The sequence below is a fragment of the Ochotona princeps genome, chromosome 9 (genome assembly GCF_030435755.1).
Source record: "Ochotona princeps isolate mOchPri1 chromosome 9, mOchPri1.hap1, whole genome shotgun sequence".
In the NCBI taxonomy this organism is placed as follows: domain Eukaryota; kingdom Metazoa; phylum Chordata; class Mammalia; order Lagomorpha; family Ochotonidae; genus Ochotona; species Ochotona princeps.
Genome location: NC_080840.1, coordinates 64,973,972 through 64,999,213, shown reverse-complemented (window position 1 = coordinate 64,999,213; position 25,242 = coordinate 64,973,972). Strand labels below are relative to the sequence as shown.

General features: G+C 42.5%; 1 protein-coding gene across 1 annotated transcript; it reads right to left on the bottom strand.

Annotated features, from left to right (window-relative positions):
• Positions 1-21,062: 21,062 nt before the first annotated feature.
• Positions 21,063-24,932, bottom strand: FABP5 (fatty acid binding protein 5). The gene is made up of 4 exons (XM_004588116.3): positions 24,762-24,932; positions 22,225-22,397; positions 21,807-21,908; positions 21,063-21,317 (listed from the first exon to the last, which is right to left on the bottom strand). Exons 1-4 carry the CDS (start codon positions 24,838-24,840, stop codon positions 21,264-21,266), a joined length of 408 nt encoding a protein of 135 aa, XP_004588173.1. The 5' UTR covers positions 24,841-24,932; the 3' UTR covers positions 21,063-21,263.
• Between the last annotated feature and the right edge of the window lie 310 nt (positions 24,933-25,242).

The following is a 25,242-nucleotide window of genomic DNA, read 5'->3' as shown; positions in this document are numbered from 1 at the left end:
TTTTGTTTCTCAAGTCCTAGTTCAATGCCCTTTGAGACTTGAATCAAGACAAGTATAGTAATTAGAGATGATGTCAGTTTCCTTATTTGTATGAGAAAACAAAAAATATACTAGATTTTCTCAGGAGAGGAAGAATTGCTGTTTTAAAAGAATCAAGAAGTCAGGAGCTTAGTTTATGATATTTAAGAAAGTTCGTGAAAAGCAGAATTAAAAGGAAGGTTATTCTGGTGCAAACAGAAAATTGGAAATCTATCCACAGTCTTTTCATAATACACATGAATTTTTTGAAGACTCCTCTAGCAAAATACTGGTTTTCTGAGTGGGCAATAATTACATCCTGGCATTTTTAGATTGGTTTGAAAGATAGGAATTGTAATTTAGGTTTTCAAAAGACAAAGGGATTCGATCTAATGACTTAGGGGCTCACAATGCTAACACTTGTTTTTAAATCATCCTTCACATTACGGACTTAAATAGTGTATCCAGAGATGAACACTGTTTAAGGTTTCTTTCATCCCTGCAAATCTATTCATTTCCTCTGGATTTCTGTACCAAATAGCAATGCCAAGCCCCTTCACTTTGGGCATCAGGTTTATTTGACTCCTATTTCTCTACTCTCAAGAACAGGAAGGACAAGACTGGACTAATGAAAATGGGGAAGGTGAGGAGATATAGGAATAATTTGTATTGTTTTTTTTACCAGTTTTAAAATGTATTCAATGAGGAAATAATGAAGTGTAAAGAACCTCAAAAGAGTAAGAAATAAGAAATGGGCGTGTAGAGAGACTAGTCTTAGCACAAGGCTGGAAAGAAGTTCAGTGGTTGTTGTGGTTGTGTTGTTGTTGTCCTCTAGAGGAAGAACTGTATCCTAGCCACTTCTTCATTCACAAGTCACACTCACTTGGCCTCAAGTGCTATTTGCAAGTTGGTTGTATGGGTTTGTATATTTACAATGGCTCGCCTCAGGAAGTGCTAAAGTAAATCCTGTGGCTGAGAAGCTTGGTACAGTCTGAGGGTTACAGATTGTTTGGACTTCTGTGCTATTTACTTGTTTTATAAGCTGAAGTGTGAAAGCATACATTCTATGCACATACTTCAGAAATGCCTATTACTCTACCCCCGTTTAATGGAAGATGATTTAAGTCAGACAAGGTAAAGCTTCAGGTCCTAACCTGCTAGCGTTCCTCTCTCAAATAATGCATTTACCATTGAGTTAGATAGAAAGGTCTGCATGTTAATCTGATGTTGCAAAACTCTCTCTTCCTTAAGCAGTAGAAATGTGTTCAATGGCAGCGAAAAAATTAATTGTGGGGAGGGGATGGTGGTGGAAATATAGCACGTAGAGCAATGTTCTTGGTTTAACTAAATTCTTACATCAGTCTGCTTTCATTAAAGCCTGTTTCAAGGCTCAAATGCACAAACCTTGCCTGCAGAGAGTAACAAAGTTTTGTGTACTGTATATGTACTCTACTGTAACGTATGAGTTTCTTCCAAAATTATTTTCGTGCTTATTTAAAGGACATCTATTTCATTGAGTCTGTTTCCTTGTAAAGCTACTGGAGGCAGGGATCACTTCCAACGTAAACACAGTGGCCTCAAGTGTGCATATCAGTCCACCACCGCCACACTTCTGAGCTATCACACCCATTACCCTATATTCCCCACTAACTCCTCAGCCAGCAAGAACCACCCCTGACTTGTGCTAGGAGATGTGCTCCTGATAGCCTCCTGTCACCACGAGACCCATCATCAGTCACCACTGTAGGAAACCAGGCCTAGGGCTCCTCTGTAAGGCATCTCCCATGTTATTCACGGTAGTAAGGCAACCTTCCAGGAATTCGCCTCCTGTCTGGCCCAATTTCGGTAGGGCTCCTTCTGCAGAAAGAAGTACTATGGACAGTGCTACAGCCTTGTCTGCTGGTGCCAGACCCATGCTCTCAGAAGGCTACTCTCTTTGAAGGTCTGAGGCACTGGGCCTCCACGCTGAAACACTTTCTGAACACAAAGAATCCCAGATGAAACTGCATAGACCTGCCCGACTTCTCGCCCCCACTGTGAGCGATCACTGTCCTTTGTTAGCAAGTGCTTGCTATCCTTCCTAAGGGCAGGGACTTACTGTAAAAGATTAGGTGCAAATAAGTATTCACATCCCCTCAAAGAATTCCTATATGCATATTGGTAGACATGGTCATATTAAATGTCAGGCTGCTCCTGTTCAATTCTTGCGCTGTCTTATCATCAAGGAAGCTATATCTTTCTCCAATGCCATAAAACATTGGGCCATTCCATCTGCTGATCCACATTTGCAGTTAGACTCTAGAGCCTCTCTATAAAAAAAAAACAGTCCAGATTTTGATTATCTATACGAGAAAAAGATGGAAAACAATCCACGTGACTGACTGTTATGCCTTCTTAAATAAAAGCAAAATTATTTTTTTAATAAATAGCCAGAGCCCCTGACTTCCTAAAAAGGACTCCAAAAGCACTAGAAATCAAGACCAAAAGAAATAATTGGGACATCATCAAACTAAGAAGCTTCTCTACAGCAAGGGAAACAATCAACAAAGTAAAAAAAAACAACCTACAGAATGGGAGAAGATCTTTGCACACAACATAGGAGATAGAGGGCTGATCTCCAGAACATACAAAGATCTCCAGAGAAACTAAAACACCAGAACAAACAAACTGCTCAAGAAATGGGCACGGGAAATGGGCAGACATTTCACAAAAGAAAAAACCCAAATGGCAAACAAGCATATGAAAAAATGCTCAAGTTCCCTGGCAATAAGGGAAATCCAAATGAAGACAACAATGAGGTACCACCTAACTCCAGTAAGGATGGCACACATACATAATACCACCAACACTTGCTGGTGAGGATGTGGGCAATAGGGAATCCTTCTCCACTGCTGGTGGGACTGCAGACTTGTACAGCCTCTATGGGAATCAGTTTGGCAAATACTCAAATAACTGAAAATCAACATACCATATGATCCAGCAATAGCACTCCTAGGAATATATCCAAAACATCTCCTACACAAGAAACCAACATGCACACCTATGTTCATAGCAGCACAATCTACAATCGCAAAAACTTGGAAGCAACCAAAATGCCCATCAACAGAAGACTGGATAAGAAAGCAATGGTTCCTCTACTCTATGGAATACTACTCAGCTATTAAAAAAAACGAAATGCAGTTCTTTGTGGTCAAATGGGCCCGACTGGAATCCATCATGCTAAGAGAAATGAACCAACCCAAAAGGTTAAATATCACATGTTTGCCTTAATCTGAGATGAAAAGATGACAATTTGGCCGATAGTACCTGTATATTGTAATATTAGTGCTATCTCTAACAACCTGTGTCCAATGCAATAAGATAATGCGATATAATCTATAAACCAACAATTAATGTCAGAATACTTAAGACCTATATCGAAAAACTGTAAAACCTACTATACCCTCAATACGCTATGTTAATCCATAATGGGGAGGGAGTGCAGGGAAGTCTTTCAGGACCATAAAAAGAGTGAGGAAAAAGTACAATATAGCCTATCAAGATCAAATCTGGTAATTCATAGACAACAGACTCAAAGCGGCACTAAACAATAGTAAAACTACTATACCAATGCATGAGGGGGGAATCGGATGCGATCCTGACAACCTCTTAACAGGAGGTCATGTGCGTGGAGCAGGGAGAGTGGAGCAGGTGGTAAGGAGAAAGCTTGGATCCCAACCATGAAGACTCCCAGACCTTCACCACAAACTATTAATACGAGCAACAAGGACTATACCCCAACTGCCAAGGAGGCCACAGGGAATTGGATGCCCTCAGAGGCTGAGTACTCTGAGGTCACCCACCCCCAACCGGAGCTTCCGCAGGGGATGGAAGAAGTCCAAACACTACCGTGCAGAAACCAACGTCATCGGAAAGACAACCAGAAGCCCTGATCAGTCCACAGAAACAGAAGAACAATAAACGTCTTTCGGGACCAGCGAGGAGAGCTTTCTCTGGTCCGAGCCTGGCTCCACCTCTGGATCCCCACTCTCCCTCGCAATGACCATCGGGATCGCTCCGAAAACCCCTCATAGCAAACAAACCATCATACAAACTAAAAAAACCTAAAATAAACGGACAAACAACAAAAAGTAGAGCTTGAAATCTGACAGGAAAGAGCTGGCGTGGATTGGCTCATGCCTCGCTGGGTGGGACACAAAGATTAGCTACTCCTCACCATGGTGTTGGGGATTTTCCTGCACACCCCTCTAAAAAAAAAAATGTTCTGCACCTTAATTGTCGACAAATATCTTGTTAGAGTTACAAGCCAGTCTAGATTGTCCTAAAATCTGCCAAGATCATCAAAATTATACTTCAACACAACAAATGACTAAATACTAAAATGAAATAGACACGAGACAGCTGAATGGTACCTTATAGCCATTTTAAGGTATATAGCAGCCGGTCCTGTATATAAACTAAAATTGAAATGTCAATGAGCTAATCATAGGTTGTGGTTAAGAACTTGCTTTTTTTTTTTTTTAACATACTGGTTACTCAAAACTATGTCAATTCCATAATGTTGCAAATTGCTGTTGATGTTATATTGGGACTCTTAATTGACTGGGATGATATTCTACCAGCTCTAACTTCGGACCAGAAATGGTCTCCCCAAGAAACTGTTCAACCCATCTGGACAATAAGTAGCTGGACTCTATGCTTGGTATACGTTTGCAAGGAAAGAATCTTGATTGAATTTGAACTGTAATACTGCATCAAGGTGGAGGAATCCACCAGGGGGGAGGGGCGTGGGAGGGGTAGGAGGTTTCCCAGAGCCTATGAAACTGTCACATAATGCAAAATAATTAATAAAATAAAAAAAATAAATAGCCAGAGCAGGTGTGGGTAAACTGATTAACACACTGTCACACCCCCCATTTGCCTGGGTTTGCATGCTGGTTCCGTTCTCCATCCCAGCTTCGTGCCAACTTGCACCTCAGGAGGCTGCAGTGATGCCTGAGGCACCTGAGTCTCGGGGTCCTGAGCTGTCTGCTCCCGCCCTAGTTGTTGAGACATTTGGAGAGTGGAACAAAAGATGGAAGAAAATGAAAAATTTTTAAAAACACATTTGAAAGAGAACAAGATAGCATTGTGTGTATTGATGATGATCTATTTCCAACGAGTTGTTAAATTCATAAAGCAAAATAAAGAAATGTATAAATGATTATGCTTACATTTATGAAGAATATTCTAGAAATACTTTTTTTAAAAAAAAGATTTATTTTAATTTTCATTGGAAAGTCAGATTTACAGAGTAAAGGAGAGACAGGGAGAAAGTTCTTCCATCCTTTGGTTCACTCCCCAAGTAGCCACAACGGCCAGAGCTGAGCTGATCCGAAGTCAGGAGCTAGGAACATCTTCCGGTTCTCCCATGCAGGTGCAGGATCCCAAGGTTTTTGGGATATAGTTTACTGCTTTCCCAGGCCACAAGCAGGGAATTGGAATGGAAGTGGAGCAACTGTGACATGAACTGGTGTGCATATGGGATCCAGGATGTGCAAGGTGAGGACTTTAGCTACTAGGTTATCGTACTGGGCCCTACAAAGATTTTTTTAAAGGGTTACCATGATTGCCTCTGGAAATGCAAATCAGGTGCTGATGTTGTAGTTCAGTGGGTAAAGCTGCCAACACTGCCAGTGTCTCACAAATGCACCAGTTTGGATTCCAGATGATCCACTTAAAATCCAGCTTCCTGCTGATGCTCCTGCAAAAGCTGTTGAACATGCTTGACCTCTTTCAGTCCTGTCGTAGGCCTAAATGAAGCCCCTGGCTCCTGGCTTCGGCCTGACCTAGCCCTGGGTATTGTACCCATTTAGGGGCATGAACCAGTGGATGGAAGATTTCTCTTTAACACACACTCTCTCCCTACACACATTCTGTCTCTTCCTATCTCTCTCCTCTCTCTCTCTGTAACTCTCACTTTCACATAAACACATCTTTTTTGAAAAAAAAAAAAACAAAGCCAAAGTTCTAGCTGGAATGGCTATTACTAAAAAAAGACAAAAGAATAACAAATGATTGTCAGTATATAGAAAAAGGGAAACTCCTCATATACTGTTGGTGAAAATGTAATTTCATACAGACATTGTGTAAAGTAAGATGGAAGTTCCTCAAGAAATTAAAAATAGAACTGCTGTATGATTAAGCATAGCAGTATATTCCACCACTGAGTATATATACAAAGTAAAGGATTTTTGTGTGTTGAGGTGACCTTTGAATTCTCATTGTTAGTGCAGCACTGTACGTAATAGGTTAAGATACGAAATCAACCAATGTGTTTGTCGGCAGATAAATGGATAAAGAAGACATGGTACAGAACTGGCATTGCATCTGGCAGTTAGGAGGCCAGCTTCCCACATCAGAGTGTCTAGGTTGGATTGGTGCTCCAGCTACTGACTAGATAGTGCTAACCTGATAATGTTACCCTGGAAGGCAGCGGCATTGGATCAAGTGATTGCTTTAATTGCCCCCATCCACAGAGGAGACGGGGATTAAGTTTCAGGCTTCTGGTTTTGGCCCGGTCAGCCTCAGTTAATGGAGACAGAATGGGAACCTTGTTAGATAAGTATTTTCTCCCCTTCTCTCCTCCATGTCTCCTTCTCTTTCTGCCTTTTTGCCACAGGAAGGAAGGAAGCAAGGAAGGCAGGAAGGAGGGAGAAAGGGTAGGGAAGGATGAAGGGAAGAAAATGGATCTATAATTAAAGTAGCATTCAGCTGTAAAAAGAGAGAAAAGAGACATTGTCATATTTGGAAACAGGGATGAGCCTAGAGGCCATCCTCATGTTAGGTGAAATAAGTGAGACTCAGAAATACAAACATTGCATGTCCTATCTACATGTGGAAACAAAAAAAAATTGATCTCATGAATTAAACAGTAGAATAGTGGCTACCAGAGCCTGGGAAGGGGCAGAGTGGGGGAAGGATGGAGAATGGAGAGTTGACGGGCACAAAGGTGCAGCTGGATGGAGGAATACCTTCTAATGCTTTATAACTCAGTAGAATAACTGTGGCTGGCAATAATTAATTGTATATGTCAAAATAGCTAATAGAATCTTGAATGTTCCCAACATAATGTTAAGTATTTGAGGTAATGGATGTATTGCCCTGACATGATCATTACACATTGCATGTGTAATGTATAATATATGTGTTGCACTCTGTATACATACATGTATATTTCATTTGTGTCAACTCTGAAAAAGGAGACCTGAGGGACTGGCACATGAGCATCGTGAAGCCTGTTAACCCTACAACCTTTTGGATTTTGTAATAGGTGCATTGAAGCTATTTACACATTCACAGTGAGTTATTATTTTAAAAAACAGCAAGGATATTGGGCTTAGACTTGGATCAGAGTTCTGAGTATGGTTTTCAGATAAAATATAGAAAACCCAGTTAAATCTGAAATTCATATACACAATGAATACATATATGTAGTAATGCTCCCATTAATTCCCATAATAAGTGTAAACATGTTCCCAAAATTTCATGTGACATACTTATACCGAAAAGAATTATCTGAAATTCAAATATGGCTAGGACTCTAGTGTTTTCACATGTTTAGTATAGCAGCCTCAGTCCTGGATCACACTATTTTGACTTTGAACATGTGAGTTGGGTCAAATGCCTCTAAAGCAGAAGGAAGGAGATGAATCCACAGCAAGGAGAGGCTTCAGGGACAAGCACTTCTCCAGGGCAACTCTGGAGTATGGCTTTGACCATGAAGTTGTCTTCATCTGCAGCCAACCAAGCTGAATTTCATACTCCCACACAGCACCAGGCAGCCCTGGTGGGGAAAGAAGATATTCTTTCAGGCGTTTCCAACACCCTGCACATACAAGTAAATGTGTCTAGTAGTCCCAGAAATGGCTTCCCAGGGAAGATGCTGGTGGTACACCAAAGCTGGGCCAGCGAGAAGAAACTGGGAGGATGCCCAAAGAGACAAGTGTTTCTTAAAGCAGTGGTGCCCACCTACTCCTGAACCTGTATAAAAAGAGTTTTCAAAATGTTCATGAAAAATGCATGCTACATCAACATTATACATGGATCTCAATCATTTTGCAGCAAAATAAATTTTTATGTTGATTCTGCTTTAGTTACTTTTATTTTTTCATCTAAAATGTTAGTTATTTTCAGATTTAATATGTGTCTGTATACTCACAATGCTGCCTGGAACATAGAAAGACCTTCAAATCAATGTTGAATCAAAAAATTCATGAATATAACATGCAGCAATTGGGAAAGAGCGGGATACCAACAAATCTTTTTTTTTTTACATCCAATAGAATTTTTTTAAAAAAATGTAAAAAATTGATTTCTCCCCCAAAATTTGGTTGTTAAACTTAGTATGATCTTAACTTGTCTGTCAGCATAGCCTCAGGTCAATGTATGGGGTCATGTACCTTTTTTTTTTTTCGCCCCACTTGATGTTAATATTCCCATATTTCACTGCAGACATATTGATGTGCATGAGTATAGGGTTTTGTCTCAGAAACTTCTTGGAGATTTATACAATAGTTGGATTACTATTGGTTTTAACATAGTCACTGTAGTTGCTGAACAACACCCCAAATGGTTTAGAGGCAGTGTTGTAGAATCCCGGAACTGGCTCCACTCGCCTGAGGTGCAGAAAGCCAATCACAGATCCAGGGGTGATAGAAGAAATCAGGCATTTATTGCTAAGCATAGAACAAAGAGCCATGCAGCCATGGTTTAATGGTTTAATTCCAGAACTGCCCGAGGAGCTAGGGGTGAAGGTTCGTCTAGACAAAATTGGGGCTGGTGGGGGGTGTATGTGTGTGCAAGGTTCTTGACTGGCCAGCGATGCCATGGTCTTCAAAGAATTTACAATGGTCTGGGGGGTTCCACCCAGAGTCACAACTTATCCAGGAGCTCCTTCCAGACAATACTCACCATTGTGGTTCTTATCTACAGAGGAGCAAATGACTCCTTGAAGCCAGGGATTCGTTAAGGTCAGCTGGATCACCGCCTTAAGTCAGTGAATTGTTGGAGAACAGACAAGGGCACCTGGGACTGGAGGAAGGGACCGGGGGAAGGGTTTGCATCTGGGCCGTGCTTTTACTTTATAAAGGTTCAGTTTCACTATATTAACTTTCCATCGTGCAAAACAAATTCCAAAGCGTGATTGACCCAAATGATTGAAGTGTGAGTGTCTCTTCTATATGCCTGTTGGCGTTACACCCTCAAGTGCCTCCAATGGACCTTGATGACATTCCTGCCCTTTCCCATGTCTGTACGACCCTGCTGGAAGAAGACAATGCCAACTCTCTCCCAAGTGCAATCTTCTTTTCAGAGCTCTGCCTGGCTCTGCATCAAAAGTTTTCCCACTTGATGCCAATTGCACTTGTAACTTTGCTGCTGAGACACTCTTCCATGCACCTGCTCTTCTACCCAGATTGCTTTCTTCTTTCAGATTTTATTGTAAATCTGTTCTCCTCTGAGAGGCCTTCCAAAATTTCACCCACCACTGGTTGTTTCTGTTAGTCTCTAACACCTATGTGTTTAGCTCCTTTACGGCAGTTAAGTCCATCTGTACCATCTGTACCTAGTATTTTTATTTTTAATATACCTCTCCCTCTAGACCCTAAGCTCTATGAATGCAGATTTCTCACTTTACTCCTTTTTATATGCTCAGTCTTAGCACTGTTTTTGCCATATAACAGGAGTGCAAGACATATTCTCCAGATTAAGTGAATCAATTCATCTATCCAACTAGCTTATACATGCAGACAATACAATGGAAATCAGACTCCATCATCTAAATAACCAGAGCTAATACAACGAGGGAGAGATGGCATACTGTATGCAAAATATAAGTTGTATAGGTATTTTTGGCCTAAGGGATACATTTTATTTGAAAAACCAAGTTTTACAGAGAGAGAAGGAGACACACAGAGAGAAGGTCTGCCATCCACTGGTTCACTCCCCAAATGGTTACAATGACCAGAGCTGAGCTGTTCTGAAGCTGGGAACCGAAAGTTTTTTCATGATCTTTCACACAGATGTAGGGGCCCAAGCACTTTGGGCAATTCTCTGTTGCCTTCCTAAGCCATTAGCAGGGAACTGGGTCAGAAGTGAAGCAACCAAGACTCAATCTAGCATCCATATTGGGATACTGGCACTGCAGGTAGAGGTCTAGCCCACTATGCCATGGTACTGACCCCAAGACTTTTTATTAGATGTAGAAAAAAAAAATCACTTCAGGTATGTAGATTTTAGCCATAAAGAAATAATAGAAGTGCTAGAGATAAAGTAATTCCCTTTTTGGCAAATGACCTGCTGGCATCTTTATGAAATGATTCCTTGAATTTATTGCTCCCATGAACACTATGTGGCTTCATTCTGGTCTGGTGCCTTCTACCTAGTTTTAACACAAGTCTCTGATCTATAGGACTTGAAGCAGCATTGTTTCCTCATCAACTGCCCAAGCACACTGAATCAACATTGACTGGAATTTTCTGGGATCTTAGAATTACTATTTTCAGAACAAGGCATTCAAGTTCTCATGAGAACTTTTGGCATGCTAACTTTTTTCCACATAAAAGGAAAAGGTTTTGAGGTTAGCTCATCTCTGTCATGACACTCTCTCCAAGGTTTCTGGGTGTGGTACACATCTCATAAACTGGTGGGTCATTACAGGTTTACCTACCCAGCTGGCTATTCTCCAAAAGTCTGCCTGTTCCAGAAAGCCTGGCATTCTCCCCATTGTGTGCCTGCCCCAGGCTGCTGAAGGAGGAAGCTGACTTTAGCGGCTACAGGAATAGGCTGAGTCAGCAAGCACAGTGTCTATATTTGGTTACGTGATTTGCTAAAATCTTTGTCAAACCACCTCTGTCTAAATTATGAAAGAAGTCTTTGTTCTCCTATATGTAACTTTTCCAAACTTCTATCTTCATTGCTACTATTTTGAAACTCTATAATGTATCTCTGGGATTGTTCTCTCTTGAATTTCTTTTGGGGAATATGTGCTTAGAAACTCAGTTAACTAAGGAACAGCCAGAAATACCTACACAAAATACTGGAGCCTCAGTGGGACCCAAACATAGGTATACCACATGCTACCCACGCCCTGGCAGAGCCATCCAGGGAGACTGGAAGAACAATGAAGGTTCCTAAAGTTTTATCCTAATGAACATTGAGGCTTGGATAAAGGACAACAAATAAAAAAGAGCAAAATTGTCCATTATAAATATTGGCCAATTAATGTTTCATTGAAGTCGATTTTGTAACAGAAAATCTTTCCCCCACTTAAATATTTAATGTAAAAAAGAAAAATAAAGGCTCTCTATTCAGGTTCACCCTGGGGACAAAGTATCTTGTAGGGCAGAATTATCCCAAACAAGGTTCCTACCACATTCCACAGCTTTATGAAGTTAGCTTTGTCGGTAAGCCAGGCAATAGTTGGCCTGTTGTGTGACTGGCTGAATAAGTGCTTTAGGGGTAAATAATGTTATAACATTTCTTAAAAATTCCATCAGTGCATATGTGTTTAAGAAGGTTCATTCAACCATTTGTCAATAATTGTCAATAATTGCTTAAATTGATTAAATTAATAATAGAGTTGAAGAAGACCAATGAAAGTCTGGGTTTTTTCCCCCAAGTTTACGAAAAAACAACCTGTGCTAATGGAACATGTCCTGTGCGATATGTGTGTTGTTTGGTTATGTGCACATAAGTAAATAATGAATCATCCGTGTATCTCATAATAAAACATTCATATCAATATCCCCTGGAAGTGAGACATACAGGAATTTGTTTTTAAAAATTTTATGTATTTATTTTCACTTTATTTGAAAGACAGAGAGGCAGACATAGAGCTTCTATCTGTTGGTTCACACTCCAAAAGCTCACTAATGCCCAGACTGGACCAGATGGACAACAAATACCAGCACCTCTCTGTGCCTCTAACATGGCAGGTAGAAACCAGGAACTTGAGTCATAAACTCCTGCCAGGATATGCATTAGCAGGAAGTTAGAAGCAATGTTGTCAGGATTCAAACCAGGAACCAAATAATAAGACGTGAATATCCCAAGCAGCAATTTATCCACTGCACCAACACATCCCCAGCCATATTATTTTTCTTATTTGAACTTTTCTGTAGTGTTTTCTAATATAAATATATCATGAAAAACACCAGACTATTAACATTAAAATTATCTTTGCATTTTTCTCATAGAAATTCAGCATTGCTCCAGTCCCAAGAGATAGCCAACATTAAACACTATCTTTACACATATGTGCATATATATATTACCACACAAATTAGAAAACAGTGTGTATATTTTATAATCGTTTTTTTTCTTTTTATACTGTTTCCGTGAGCCTTTTTTTTAAAGCTATTATCAGTCTCTTCATTGTTGAAAAGCCAAGCTCTGATTTCTAGAAAGTGATACATTTACCAATTATCTGCTTGTATAGAAATATCCCCAAGGAGATCCTCATAACCAAAATTTGAGCCACTAGGAAAGCTTTATTTGAGACAACAGAGGATGGAACCCACCTTCCCAGAATCAGACCAAGATCCCATGGTTTCTCTTAGAGCAGAAAGCTCAGCTGAGCCTCACAGCCCAGGCCAGCCCTGTGGGTAGGATTGCTTCTCTGGAGTCACAGCTCTATGCCAAGCCATTCCTTACAATCTCATCAGTTCATTGTCACTTGAGTGCAATTTTTTAAAAAAATGTTTTAGCCAATACATTCAGTTGTCTTTAAAATCTCAGTGTTTCATATCTTTGCAAAACAGCCACCTGTCACTTCCTGCTAGACCCTCCAACACTTGCCCTGACCTTTAGAGAAACTCACATCCCTCAGGGTCCCTGGCACTCCATTCCCTAGCCACATCTCAGCCCATCTTACCCATCTTACATCTCCTCCAATAATCCTCTGTTCCTCTGTGGCTTTACCTGTCCCCACTCCAGAGGAACAACAGCTGCCAGCCCCTATATCTAGTACACCCTGGACCCGGCAGTTATCTTGCCTACCGCCTGCCCATCACTCAATTCTGCTCTACACACAACCTGCTCTCGGTGCCTCCTGCACTTCGTGGCTGCCTTTAGCCCTCTCATTGACTTGTACACATTCCCCCTCCCCGCGTTCCAGGAGCATGGAGCCTGTTCCCCATGCCGTGTGTCATGGGCACTATAGAAAAGTGCTATTTTAAAAACTGATGAGCCTCTTTTCTGACATCTCTACAGCATATGGGGCATATGGGAGGAGGAGAGGGGACTAGATCAGAAGCAAGCATTCACATAGGATTTAGTGGTAGAGCCTGACAGACTAGCTGTCATAAGAGTCCAGTTTTTTTCCAGTTGCTGTGTGACCAGTGCAAGTCACACAATTTGCCTTGCACAATATTTCGAAATACGTGTCACTCAGCTTTTAAACCCGTTTGTCAGCTTCCTTGCTTCTCCCACCCACCCACATCACATGGGACCCATCAGGAAATTCTGAGAAGGCAATGCTAACTCAAGACAAAGAGTCATGAAACCCAGGGGAAAGCTGTAATTATTCTTATTAACTTAAAACTGAATTTACAATGCAATAGACCTTATAGTCATTGACTTATAAGCAGCAAGAATTGGGTAATAGCTGATCTATTGTTGGTGAAAATGCAAACTAGCACAACAATGTGAGACAGTATAGGGACACTTCAGATATCTGAAAATAGATCTGCTGTATGACCCAGGTTTCCCACTCCTGAGAATGTATCCAAAGGAAATGAACTCTGAATATGAGTTAGCTGTAACATCATGTTCATAGAAGTGCAATTCGCAACAACTAAAGGTATAAAACCAACCCATGCCCATCACCTGACGCCTGAAAAAAAGAAAATGTGGTGTATGTATACTCTAGAGTATTATGAACCCATAACAATGAATGAAATCTTACCATTTGCCACAAAATGGTCCCAGCTGGAAACCATTATGCCTAGTGTACTAAGTTAGTCCCAAAGGGACAAACACCCTACAGCGTCTCTGATCTGTGAGAATTAATACATAGAACACAAAAATACATCATCTAACCACAGTGAGCTTAGCTTGCTGGGAGTTAACTGCTGTATACAGCGCATGTCAATACTCCTGAGTAGCAATAGGATTTCTATTTTAATTTTAATTTCTTCAATTTATGTTATTTCATTTATTTTTCGTTTTCCTCTACTTTCTACATCATGATACCTTTTCTATCATAAACTTAAGCTTGTTAGTTTGAAGTATATGAGTAGGCTATTGTAATAATTTGGGGGAAAAATAAGGCAGGGAGATAAGGAGAGAAGAAGAAGGGAGAAAACCCTGCTTCTAAGTAGGTATTATGAAGATGTGAAATTCTCTCATTTTATATAAATTGAGAAAGAAAAATACTGAAAAAAAAACCTGTCAAGATGGCGTGGTGGCGTAACAGGCTAGTCTTTCGCCTGCCCTGCTGACATTCCATATGGGTGCTGGTTTATATACTGGCCGTTCCACTCCCTGTGAAGTTCACTGCTTATGGCCTGGGAAAGCAGCAGAAGATGGCTCATGTCCTTGGGCCCTGCACCCACATGGGAGAATCAGAGGAAGCTCCTGGCTCCTGGCTTCAGACCAGCCCAGTTCTGACCATTGTGGCCATTTGCGGAGTGACCCAATGGAGGTAGGATCTCTCTGTTAATCTGCCTTTCAAATAGAAATAAAGAAATCTTCACAAATAAATAAATAACAGGGTAACCTCCAAATCCAGGTTTAAGGAAGATGGGTTTCAACCATCTTGCATTTCAAAACGAAAATTTTTGGAGAACAGTTTGAGAGATTAAGACGCAAGACATCACTCATTATGTTAATAGTCCATGCACTATAATCGCTATCAGTGCAGTACAATGCCTCCCATTGCCTGTGGATATCTCACAACCGTAGTTCACCATCACATTTATCCCTGGACTTTCAGTCTGAGGGAAGAAATGGGTTGAAGCCCTGGCAATACTCAGGGACACAGCCCAGAGTTAGTCATTTCTTTCTTGCACGTTTTTCATTGATCAGGTTTTGACTTGTAGCAAATCATATCTAATCTACATCATGTTCTACAAACAATAGAAGCCCTGCTCTATTAACATACTAGACTGTTAGCAGAATTTTGAGCTGCAGTGAAATAAACTGGAGATATTGCTAGTAACTGGGTGTCTGAGGTGAGCGTTCAGCACACTGCTAAAAACACTGCTTGGGATGTCTATATCACATATCAGAATGCCTGGGTTGGAACCTGACTCCACTCTGGAGTCCAGCTGGACAGCCTAGGAGGCGGCAGGTGACAGCTCAAGTGCTTGAGCCTGCACCACTCATGCAGGATACCAGATGGAGTTCTGGGTTCCTGGTTTCCTAGCTTCAGCTGGGTTCAGCCTATCCTAGCTGTTGCAGTCATTTGGGGGGGTGAATCCGTGAATGAAAGATCTCTCTCTTTCCCTCCTTCCCTCCCTTCCTCCCCCCATTATTATACCTCTCCTCCCTTTGCCTTTCAAACAAATAAAAATTAACGATAATATTAATAGTTTAAAACTGTGCCTAGGCTATTTCCTGGGAGAGCAGAGTACCATGAAACACCAGTTGAATTTCTTACTTCCTATCTCAGACATTGCTACCCTAAAGTCACCAAGCACACAACACCCTGGGTGAGTAAAGTCATGTATAGCATTGAACCATTTGTATAAAGTTGTGAAAAGTTAGTTTTAAAAATAAAATAGATTGCCACAGCTGCATAAAGGGTCTTAAATGATACTAAAATGTGCTAAATGGGCACGAAAAGGTTGCTGATTCATTAGTGAATTTGTTCATTCAATAGAGGTATATTGAGTTCTATATGTCAGTTCTCTCCTCAATAGTGCTGGAGAGGGGAGAGAAAAATTAAAATCCTTCTTCAGGAAGTTTACTTGCCAGTGAGGAAGAGAGATAGTAACCACCAACAACTTTAAAAACAAGATGAGGGAAAGCTATGAGGAAAAATAAAGCAGTGTACTGGGATTTGAGAAGAAGGGAGGGGATTGGCAGCTATTTTAAATAGTGTGGTCTGGGGGATGACTCATGGCTCTGGTGACATTTAAAAAGAAACCTCGAGGAAGTGAGAAAGTGTAGGTTGCAGATAGTATGGGGAACATTGCTGCGTGCCCAAGGCCACCCATGGTGCAAAGGGCCGGGGACAAGGGCACACACACCAGTGATGACTGGCGTGGCTGTGACTGGAGCATGTTTGAGAAGAGAGTTAAAGGTGATGAAATCAGGAGAAGGCAGAGGGAAGCAGATGGGATCTCTGTGATGATTCTGGCTTTTATTCCATATGAAACAAGAAACCAGTAGAGGGTTTCTCAAGGAGAAGTCGCATAGTTAAAACTGATTTTTTAAAATCATGTCTCTGAGCGGATAAAGATGCATGATAGTGATACAGAGAGGAGGATGGCCTGTGAACCAGGGTGATTTCTCTGGAAGAAGTGAGAAGTAACTGAATTCTAGATAAACTATGAAGGCAAAACTATAAGGATTAGCTTCTATCAGCTGGGAAAGGAATATAGCAATCAGATGTTTGCTGTGTAAATTCAATGTTGGCAAACATTGGATTAACATCCTGTGCTACTGTGATGGACGTGACCACCAGAGACTCACTAGCCCCTTATGGAAAGGAAGTAACCTTTCTCTGGAGGGCTCCAGCATGAATTGCTTCAAAAAAATGGGTCTCAATCGTCCCCCTATCTCCATCTTTTACACAAGTCACGTGGGCTATTCTTCACACTGGTGGGGGCAAACGAGTGGGGATGTGGAGATAAACGCACAGCAGTTAGCTTTTGGGCTGTCACAGCCCTGGGAACGTCCTAAACTGTTACAGCCAGCATTCCCTTATCTCTTTGCTTAACCTCAGGATTGTATCTTTACATAACTTTGCTGTTCCTATGAAAACTGGTTTCTTGATACGTGACAGCCGTGTCCTACATTTGAGCTTGAGTTTGGCCATTTCAGCAGCCATTAACACATGTGGGTCTTTAAATCCACATCTTGATGAATTAAAATAATGTTACAAATGCAATTCCAAAGTTGCACTTAGCACAATGCAAGTATTCAGTGTTTGCTCACAGGTCACTCTGAGCTTTCTTGGCATGCAGTACAGCTAATATAGAGTGTTTCCACCCACAGGAAGTTCTTCCAAGGGCAAGTGTTGATGGGACATTGAGCCTTCATTATTCGGGGCCTGGTGCTAAGGGCTTTACTTACATTATCTTCTTTAGAATGAACCTAGGAATCAAAGTTTTATGTCTGTAAATTGGGTTATGAATGTAACTTGGGCTCAGAAAAGTTCAGTAACTTGCCCTAAGAAACAAAATTATTAAAGGTTGAGAACCAGAAAATGGATTCCAGCTCTGTCTGCCTCCAAACACCAAGCACTGGCGTCAGCCTGGTATCTCAGAAAGATGAAACAAAGGAGAAATCACACATAACCAGGGATAAGACTAGTGAGCTGAGTGGACAGTGTTGAAACCCAGTGAAGAAATGAGGAGAGCTGATCTGGACTAAAGCAAATCTCTAAAGATACCCTATGTGCTGCAGAGCTGAGCACAATACATCCAAACACGTTTTCAATCCAGACCAAATAAGAATCATCCACAAAGGAGGTGGTGTTTGGTATTCCAACAGGGGAATTGACACTTATTCTATGTATGGTTTTCAACCAGGTGCATAAGTACGATGGCAGGCAATAGAGAACATCTAGAATGTGTGGGATATGTTGGGGTACACTGATGGGTGCTTTGGGTTTTTCGCAGCCACCGTCATAGGATGTTAGAAGCTCTATGACACTTGTCACAGGTCAACACAAAGTTCTTTCACCCTAAATGTCAACAGCACCCCTACATGAAAAGCTCAGGTGGACAGTCCCTCTGACGATACTCTGCAATCCATCCACCAATACATTATAAACGGTAGAAGAGGCAGTTGGTAGTGCAAGTTGTGCAGTCGGATGAATTCAGTCTCCCATTGTTCTTTGACTTGTCCTTGCTGGATGGCTTCGCAACTACCTGGACTTTGAGGTTTAGCCTCCTCATCTAAATCATACAGAAAACCCTAACCCACAAGCATCACATAGCATGGTTCTGAGGATTATGAAAGATTTCAAATACCTGGTCCAGTGTTCAGTTTGCGGAGAATGTTGAATAAATATACCCATTATTAGAACTGCAAAGGGGGGTCAAAAGGAACTCTAACACAGGCTCTGACACAAGGAATAAAGCTGTTCATACACAAAGCCAGTGTAGAGTCAGGCTTTTGCTTTAGTGGTAAGTTGTGACTGGAGTGCCCACATTTCAGAGTTTCGGGTTCAAGTTCCATTAACTCCACTTCCCATTTAGCTTCTGATAATGTGCACCCTGGCAGACAGCACACAACGGTTCAAGCATTAGGTCCCTGCTATCCACACAAGAGAAGCAAATAGAGCTCCTGGCTTCCACATGGCCCAGTCCCTAAAAGTGGGTCTAACTGGACTTTTGGGAAATGAGCCAGATGATGGAAAATCCATGTCTCTGTACCCTGCCTTTGAAATAATAAAAACATTTCTTTTTATATGAAAAGTAGGTCTAGATCACCATTATCCACTAAAAATGTTATAAAAATACAAGTCCATGCAATTTTTCAGTTTTCTCTACTCAGATTAAAAAAAATAATTTTACTACTGTAGATTCTGGTAACCAACTATGTTATTTTAATATTCAACCAATATAAAAATTAACAATGAAGTGTTTTATCTTGTCGCTAGTATTAACTCAGATTACTCATTGGTGGTTGATAGCTACATCCTAGATACCACAGAATGAGATTATTAGTGAGTGTTGAACTCTTTCAGTGACTGTTAGGTTTGGAAAATTTGGAAGAGAGTGTTATCGGGGTCAGCATTTGGCACAGCAGTGACGATACCCCTAGGGACACTTGCACCCCGTATCCTGTCTCCTCTGCTGCTCACGGAGCTTCCTGCCAACACACACCTGACATGCAGCTGATGGCTTGAGTGTAAGCACTTGTGTCCTTAACTTCCATATGGAAAACCCAGATAAAGTCCAAGGCTCTGGTTTCAGCCTGGTCCAGCCCTGGCTGTTTTGAGCAACTCGGTATTGAGCCAGAAGATAAAAGATCTCTGTCATTTCTCTCTCTTTCCGCCTTTCAAGTAAATAAAAATAAATATATATATTTTAAATAAAGAGGATTGTACCAGTTAACATCTTAGCACATGGACAGTGGTTTCAAAAATATTCCAGTAGGAGGTTTAGACTCAGAATCTCTGTGCATGATGGAGACAACTTTGTAGAACAAAAACACATTTGTGAAACTCAGACTCAACCCAGTTTCACTACTTTCTATGTTCTTGAACAAATTATCTACCTAAAGACCTAAAGTCATGTTTTCTTATGAAAGGTCTCCAAAATTTCATAGGAAATGTAGATTATGGGGAACAAAAACCAACAAACTATACCTGGATTGGAAAATTTCCTTGCATCAAAGTGTGCACTCTCTCTTCATCCCATTTCTCTATTTTCTTTTTTGAAGTGTCCTAATGTTTGCAAGAATGGAGGTGACATCTGCTGGCTCACTCTACAAAGACCCTCCTCAGCCAGGGGGTGGGATGGCAATGGGGGCCAGAGGAGGAACCTACAACGCAATTCCAGGGTGCAGCCGTCACATGCCACCATGAAATGAACCCCGCCATTCAAAGGGGATGGAGACTTCTTCTCCACTAAGCTAAATGCCCTCTCTTGGCAGCAACCACCACCTGTTACTCCAGGGCCCACACCTTATTTCTCCAAATGTGAATCGTGGATGCTTGCAGTTGGATCCAAGAAATGGAACACTGGTTAATTGGAATTATAAATTCTTTTGATAACATATTCCGTATGGTTGTGTACAAACACATGCATAAATATTTTAGAGCTTTGCTCCTTGATGGCTTTCCTTCATGAGCGCATCGTGTTCTTTCAAAGTTGAGAGTCTGACAGTGTTGGCTCACGCCTAGGGGAACGATTTACCCATTGTGTTCAGATATAGATCAACACACAGGAACACAGTTCCTGACACAGTAGATTCTGTTTACTACATGAACTTTCAATTGCAGAATTCCTGAACCATAATTATAAGCACACTATTAGAAGTATGACCTAATCAGTAAGATTATTTCTTCTATTCTTTAAAATTTATGTAGATATCTTTTCATGATAATGATATCTAACAGAAATGTATACCTGGAACCTGGTACGATAGTTCAGTGACTAAATCTTTGCTTTGCATGTGCTGCGAACCCATATGGGCACCAGTTTGTGTCCCAGCTACTCCATTTCTCATCCAGCTCCTTGTCTGTGGTTTGGGAAAGCAGCAGAGGGTGGCCCAAAGCCTTGAGACCCTGCACCTGCATGAGAGGCCCAAAAAAGGCTCCTGTTTCCTGGATTCAGTTCGGCTCAGCTCTGGTCATTGCAGCCACTTGGGGAGTGAAATAAACACCTGAGTTGATACAAGGTTCAACTAGTCCAACGCAAGCACAACTGGTACTATGCTTTCTGCAGGTGTAACTTTCTGTATAATTCATTAGAATATATTTCAAAATAGTACCCTCTAGATAACCCCACAATTTATTCAATCTTTAGTTGCTAAAACAAATGGGTCTGGTATTGCTGTGCAACAAGTTAAGGCACTGCTTGCCACACCCACATCCTGTACATGCAGCTAATTCCAGCTACTCCACTTTCAATCTAGCTCCCTGCTAATGTGCCTGAGCAGCAGAATGATCCAGGGACTGAAGTTGCTGCCAATCACACGAGAGATCTAGATGGTGTTCCTGACTGTATCTAGATGGGCCAGCTCAGGCTGTTGCAGGCATTTGGGGAATGAAGGAGCAGAGAACAGATGCTTCTCTCTGTCTTTTAAAGCAGTAAATCTTGAAAAAAAAATTAAAAAGCTTATCATGAATTTCCTAGAAAGTGAAAGAATGTCTACCACACATATTAGCACAAACACATTTTATTGACTACCCAAAGGGATGATTCTAATTTAATCAACACTTTTGGAATAGTTTCCTGTAAAATGCTTGTGATAAAGATAATTGAACATAGTCATGAAAAAAAAAAGCAGTGTGGAGATTTGCTCATTGAACTGAGCTTGTTCATCTTTGCAGCTAATTCCTGTCTGAGGCAATGATGGAATTTTTATTCTGCTTTCTCATAGACCCGATGACAGGTGACATTATTCATGATGCAGTCCTAGGACAAAGAATGATATCAAAGAATTAGGATAAAGTTGTTCTCCAGAGCAATGGTGGTAATAAAATTCTGCCAGAATCTTTCAAACTCTTGTAATCTGCTTCACAGGTGTGTTTTAGAGAAGGCAGAAACTGCTGCATTGCTGATGATACGTACAGTTTTTAGGGAAGACTAAAGTGTTGAATACAGCATCTGAATTTTGCACTTGGCCTTGGCAAATAACAAGTACTTAAATGGAAGGATGGATGCTCAGGTCAGCAGCTTGCCAAGATTATGCAACAACTAAGCAAGGAATTCCCACAGTTCCAACAATATCGTGTCACTTGACTAGGCCCACAAAGGTGTGTCTCAGTGAGCAGCAGCGTACTATTTAACTCACTGTGATGCAACTTTTGTCTTTCCTAACGTCGTCTTCCTGTTTGTAACTGATGATAGAGAACACTTACAGGAATCATGAATTCAAGTGAAAAGTCCTGGGAAGGCACTTACCACCAGAAGTTTCCCATCCTGCACTTTCCGGGTTATTGTGCTCTCCTTCCCGTCCCACTCCTGATGTTGAACCAATCCGTTGTCTGTGAGGGTGCAGACAGTCTGCAAAAATAAAGTTTACTTTTTAAGCTTCCAATGTGTGATACAGCGTTTGTGTGACTCAGAACCTTGCCAGTAAATGGTTTCTTCATGATCTCCCTTCTACACTTCCTGCATCAATCATACCTCTATTGTTCGTAATACAGTTTGTGCTTTTCAACCTAGAGCTCAGAGATATTCTACAAGCCATTCCTCCTACTAACTGGTCAAAACACAACTCAAAACTTCTTCTCATTAACTTCTTCCCTGTAAAACAGTAAAACTGTTATAACCCATCATTCTAGAAACTTCTATGATTTCGCAGCGTTATATGACTGACCTGAGTTTTTCTGCCATCAGCTGTAGTTTCTTCAAACTTCTCTCCCAGGACACAAGTAAACTGTGTTGTTTTCAAAGTGCTCTCAGTTTTTACGGTGAGGTTCTTGCCATCATAGGAGATGATACAATCTGGCTTGGCCATTCCGCCCATTTTTCTCAGGGCCAGTCCCACTCCTGGAGAATGTTGTATCATGTTAAGTAACAGCAAGACCAAACAGCTCGTTAACATAGTGAAAGCAATTATTCATTTGTAATCCTTACAGCTGGCAAATTTTCACTTATTCATTTCCTTGTCATAACTGTAGACCCCGACCTGGTGCTCACTTACCATTTGCCAGCACTGGCCGACCTCAATTCACTTAAATCTTGCAACAAGCCTTTGGGGGGTAGGAGGCAGGGAAGTGGGGCTGGAGATTACTATCTCCAATTTGCAGGTGATAATAAAGGAACGCATAATCATTCAACTGGGATAGGCAGTACCTGGGAACAGGGCAGGCAACATGGCTCCAAATCCCAGCTCTTGGCCCTCATGTTATGCTGGTTTACAGAAGGCTACAGGAAAAGCAATGGACTTCTTAAGTATACCCACTCAAAGCAGCTGTCAGACGACAGATCCAGAGTCTGCAGAACTACACTCAGGCACCTTCTTGCTTTTTAATACACATTGGATTCTATCATTGTGTGACACTCTTCCAGAAAAGAATGTGACATACAAAAGGCCTTTGAAAAACATTTGATCGATAGCCCTCACAAAATAAAAATAAACTCTGATATAAACTAAGTTTTATGCAGCACAACTACTCTGCTAACAAATAGGGGGAAATTCCCCTCAAAAATAGAAACTATGAATACTATACTGCATTTTCTAGCGATGAAATTTTATGCTAAATTATACATTACTTTTTTTTTTTATGTATCCATCCCTTAATGATAACATTCCCAAAGAATCTTAGATCCAAGCCCATTGCCTGTTTTATTCATGAAGAGACTCCAGCCTAGAGCTCATGGCTGTTCTTCTGAGGAACAGGAGCCAGGCTCAGCGCTGGTGGCCCATGCTGCTAAGCATTGTTGACTCCCACTGTGGATAAAGGGGTTCTGCCTTTGTCACACCCTGATGGATCCTCAGGGGGCTGAGCTTTGACAACCAGCATGCTGGAAGCATCCTGAAAAGTTCAGGAATTCTATCAACACTCCCTGGCTCGCAAGGGAGGACGGAGAAGTGCTCTCTGTATGGTCCTCAAACCTGCGCCCATACAACATATTCCAGACTGCAGAAAATAAGTTCTGCCACACTCACCTTCAGCTAGATCGTAGTGAATCAAACTACAAAAACCCAAACCAAACCAAACACTGCTTTCTTGGTTTCTTTATCTTATCACACCAGCCTCCACCCCACACTGGGTTCAGGAAAGCCAGTTGAGACATTCTGCATGCCAGTGAGCAGAGGTCAACAGCGAAGCCAACGTAGTGACCTCACCTGAGGCAATTGGGTCAGCACCTGCTTGGCCCCAGCAAGCCCTCAGAACTGGATGCCCTACTTCCTCCCAGAGGCCTGGGACAGAGGCCCACCAAAATGGGCCAATGCTTACTATCTAAGCCAAAACCTCCGCCAGCATGCAAAGGCAGTTCCCGGCTTAGCAAAGGCCAGGGACAGAAAACTAAGCAATATTTTGACTGCCAGAAAGTGAATCTTCTGACACCTTTCTTGGCCTTGGGAAGGCCTGAAAAAAAAAAAAAAAAAGCCCTTCTACAAGGCTACACTCATCCTCATGCCATTAGCAGCTGCGGGCCAGTAGTGGTCAGAAGACTGTTCTCCAGCCATGCCCACTGCCTCCCGGCCCCGCCACTCTTCAGATGCTGGGGACAGACCAGCAACCGCCCACCATCCCACTGGGGTGCCTCTGTCTGGCTGTGCAGGCAGCAGATAAAACGCGCGCTATTGGCGCCCGGTGCCCCAGCGCCCTCCTAGGCAGCAGGGGAGCAAGACCCTATAAACTGCACCTATCCGAAGGGCCCGCTCGCCCGGGAGGACCAGCAGAGAACCTGGGGAGCTGTAAACGAGAGCGCAGCGGGAGCTGAAGCTGCAGCTCATTTCAGACCCTGAAACCCCGCTGTTAGAAACCGCGCCCTCGAACACCGCGTCCCTGGGGCACAGGGAGGCGACCAGGCGCTTCCCAAGAGCAAAACATGAAGTAGGATAGCAGCACCAGAGGGAGAATGAGTGAGAGCGAAGGAATAAGAGTCAAGGCGGTGGAGATCTGGGGTGGATCGAGATACGTGCACTTTGTGAGCAGAGAGGGTGACGGACGCAGAAGGACCCGGCGACTGCCGCGTGGGCAAAAAGAAAGGAGAAGCGAGCGGGGGACGACGCGGCGGAACACCTCCGAGATCGCGCGCCACGCTGCACTCACAGCCACGTGGTGATGGCGCGATGGGAGGGGCTGAAGTGGGGGAAATCAGCCCTTTCCACCCGGGGGCCCAGCTAGCCGGGGGCTTCGGGACCGTCCCCTCCTCAGCACACGCGACCAAGTGCCTCACCGAGTTCCTTCATGTATTCATCAAAGCCTTGGCTCTCCACTAGGCGCCATCTTCCCACCAGGGTTTGAATATCGGCCATGGTGGGCGCAGATCGGGCTGGCAGGTGTGCGTGTGCAGGGAGCAGAGAGGGATCCGGAGCGAGAAGCGTGGCGTGCGGCTCTCGGCGCCAGCAGCTGCTTATAAAGCCCTTCCAGGGCGGCAGGCTGCCCGGGATCACACCGCGCGGCCAATGAGAGGCGCGCCTCGCCCGGCCCCCGGCCCGCCCCCCGGGTGCCCCGGACCACCCCTGCCGGGATCCGGAGGTGCGAACCAGCTCCACCTGATTGCCCCGGGACGCTGGAGCTCCTCGGGCATCTCTTGCAAGCAGGGACTCGCCCGGCGCGTCCCTTCACGCCAAACCCTGCACGTACGGCCACCTCCATGGGCGCAGGAAGCCGGAGAGGGCGAACGGGGTTCCCCAGCGCGCCTTCTTTGCCTCAGG

What these genes read in the sequence shown, in the direction of transcription:
- FABP5 (XM_004588116.3), bottom strand. Translation starts at nt 24,840, where the DNA reads ATGGCCGATATTCAAACCCTGGTGGGAAGATGGCGCCTAGTGGAGAGC. An exon ending in TGAATACATGAAGGAACTCG is followed by an intron (nt 22,398 to 24,761) that starts GTGAGGCACTTG and finishes AACATTCTCCAG; the next exon opens with GAGTGGGACTGGCCCTGAGA. An exon ending in AGGATGGGAAACTTCTGGTG is followed by an intron (nt 21,318 to 21,806) that starts GTAAGTGCCTTC and finishes TCTTTGTCCTAG; the next exon opens with GACTGCATCATGAATAATGT.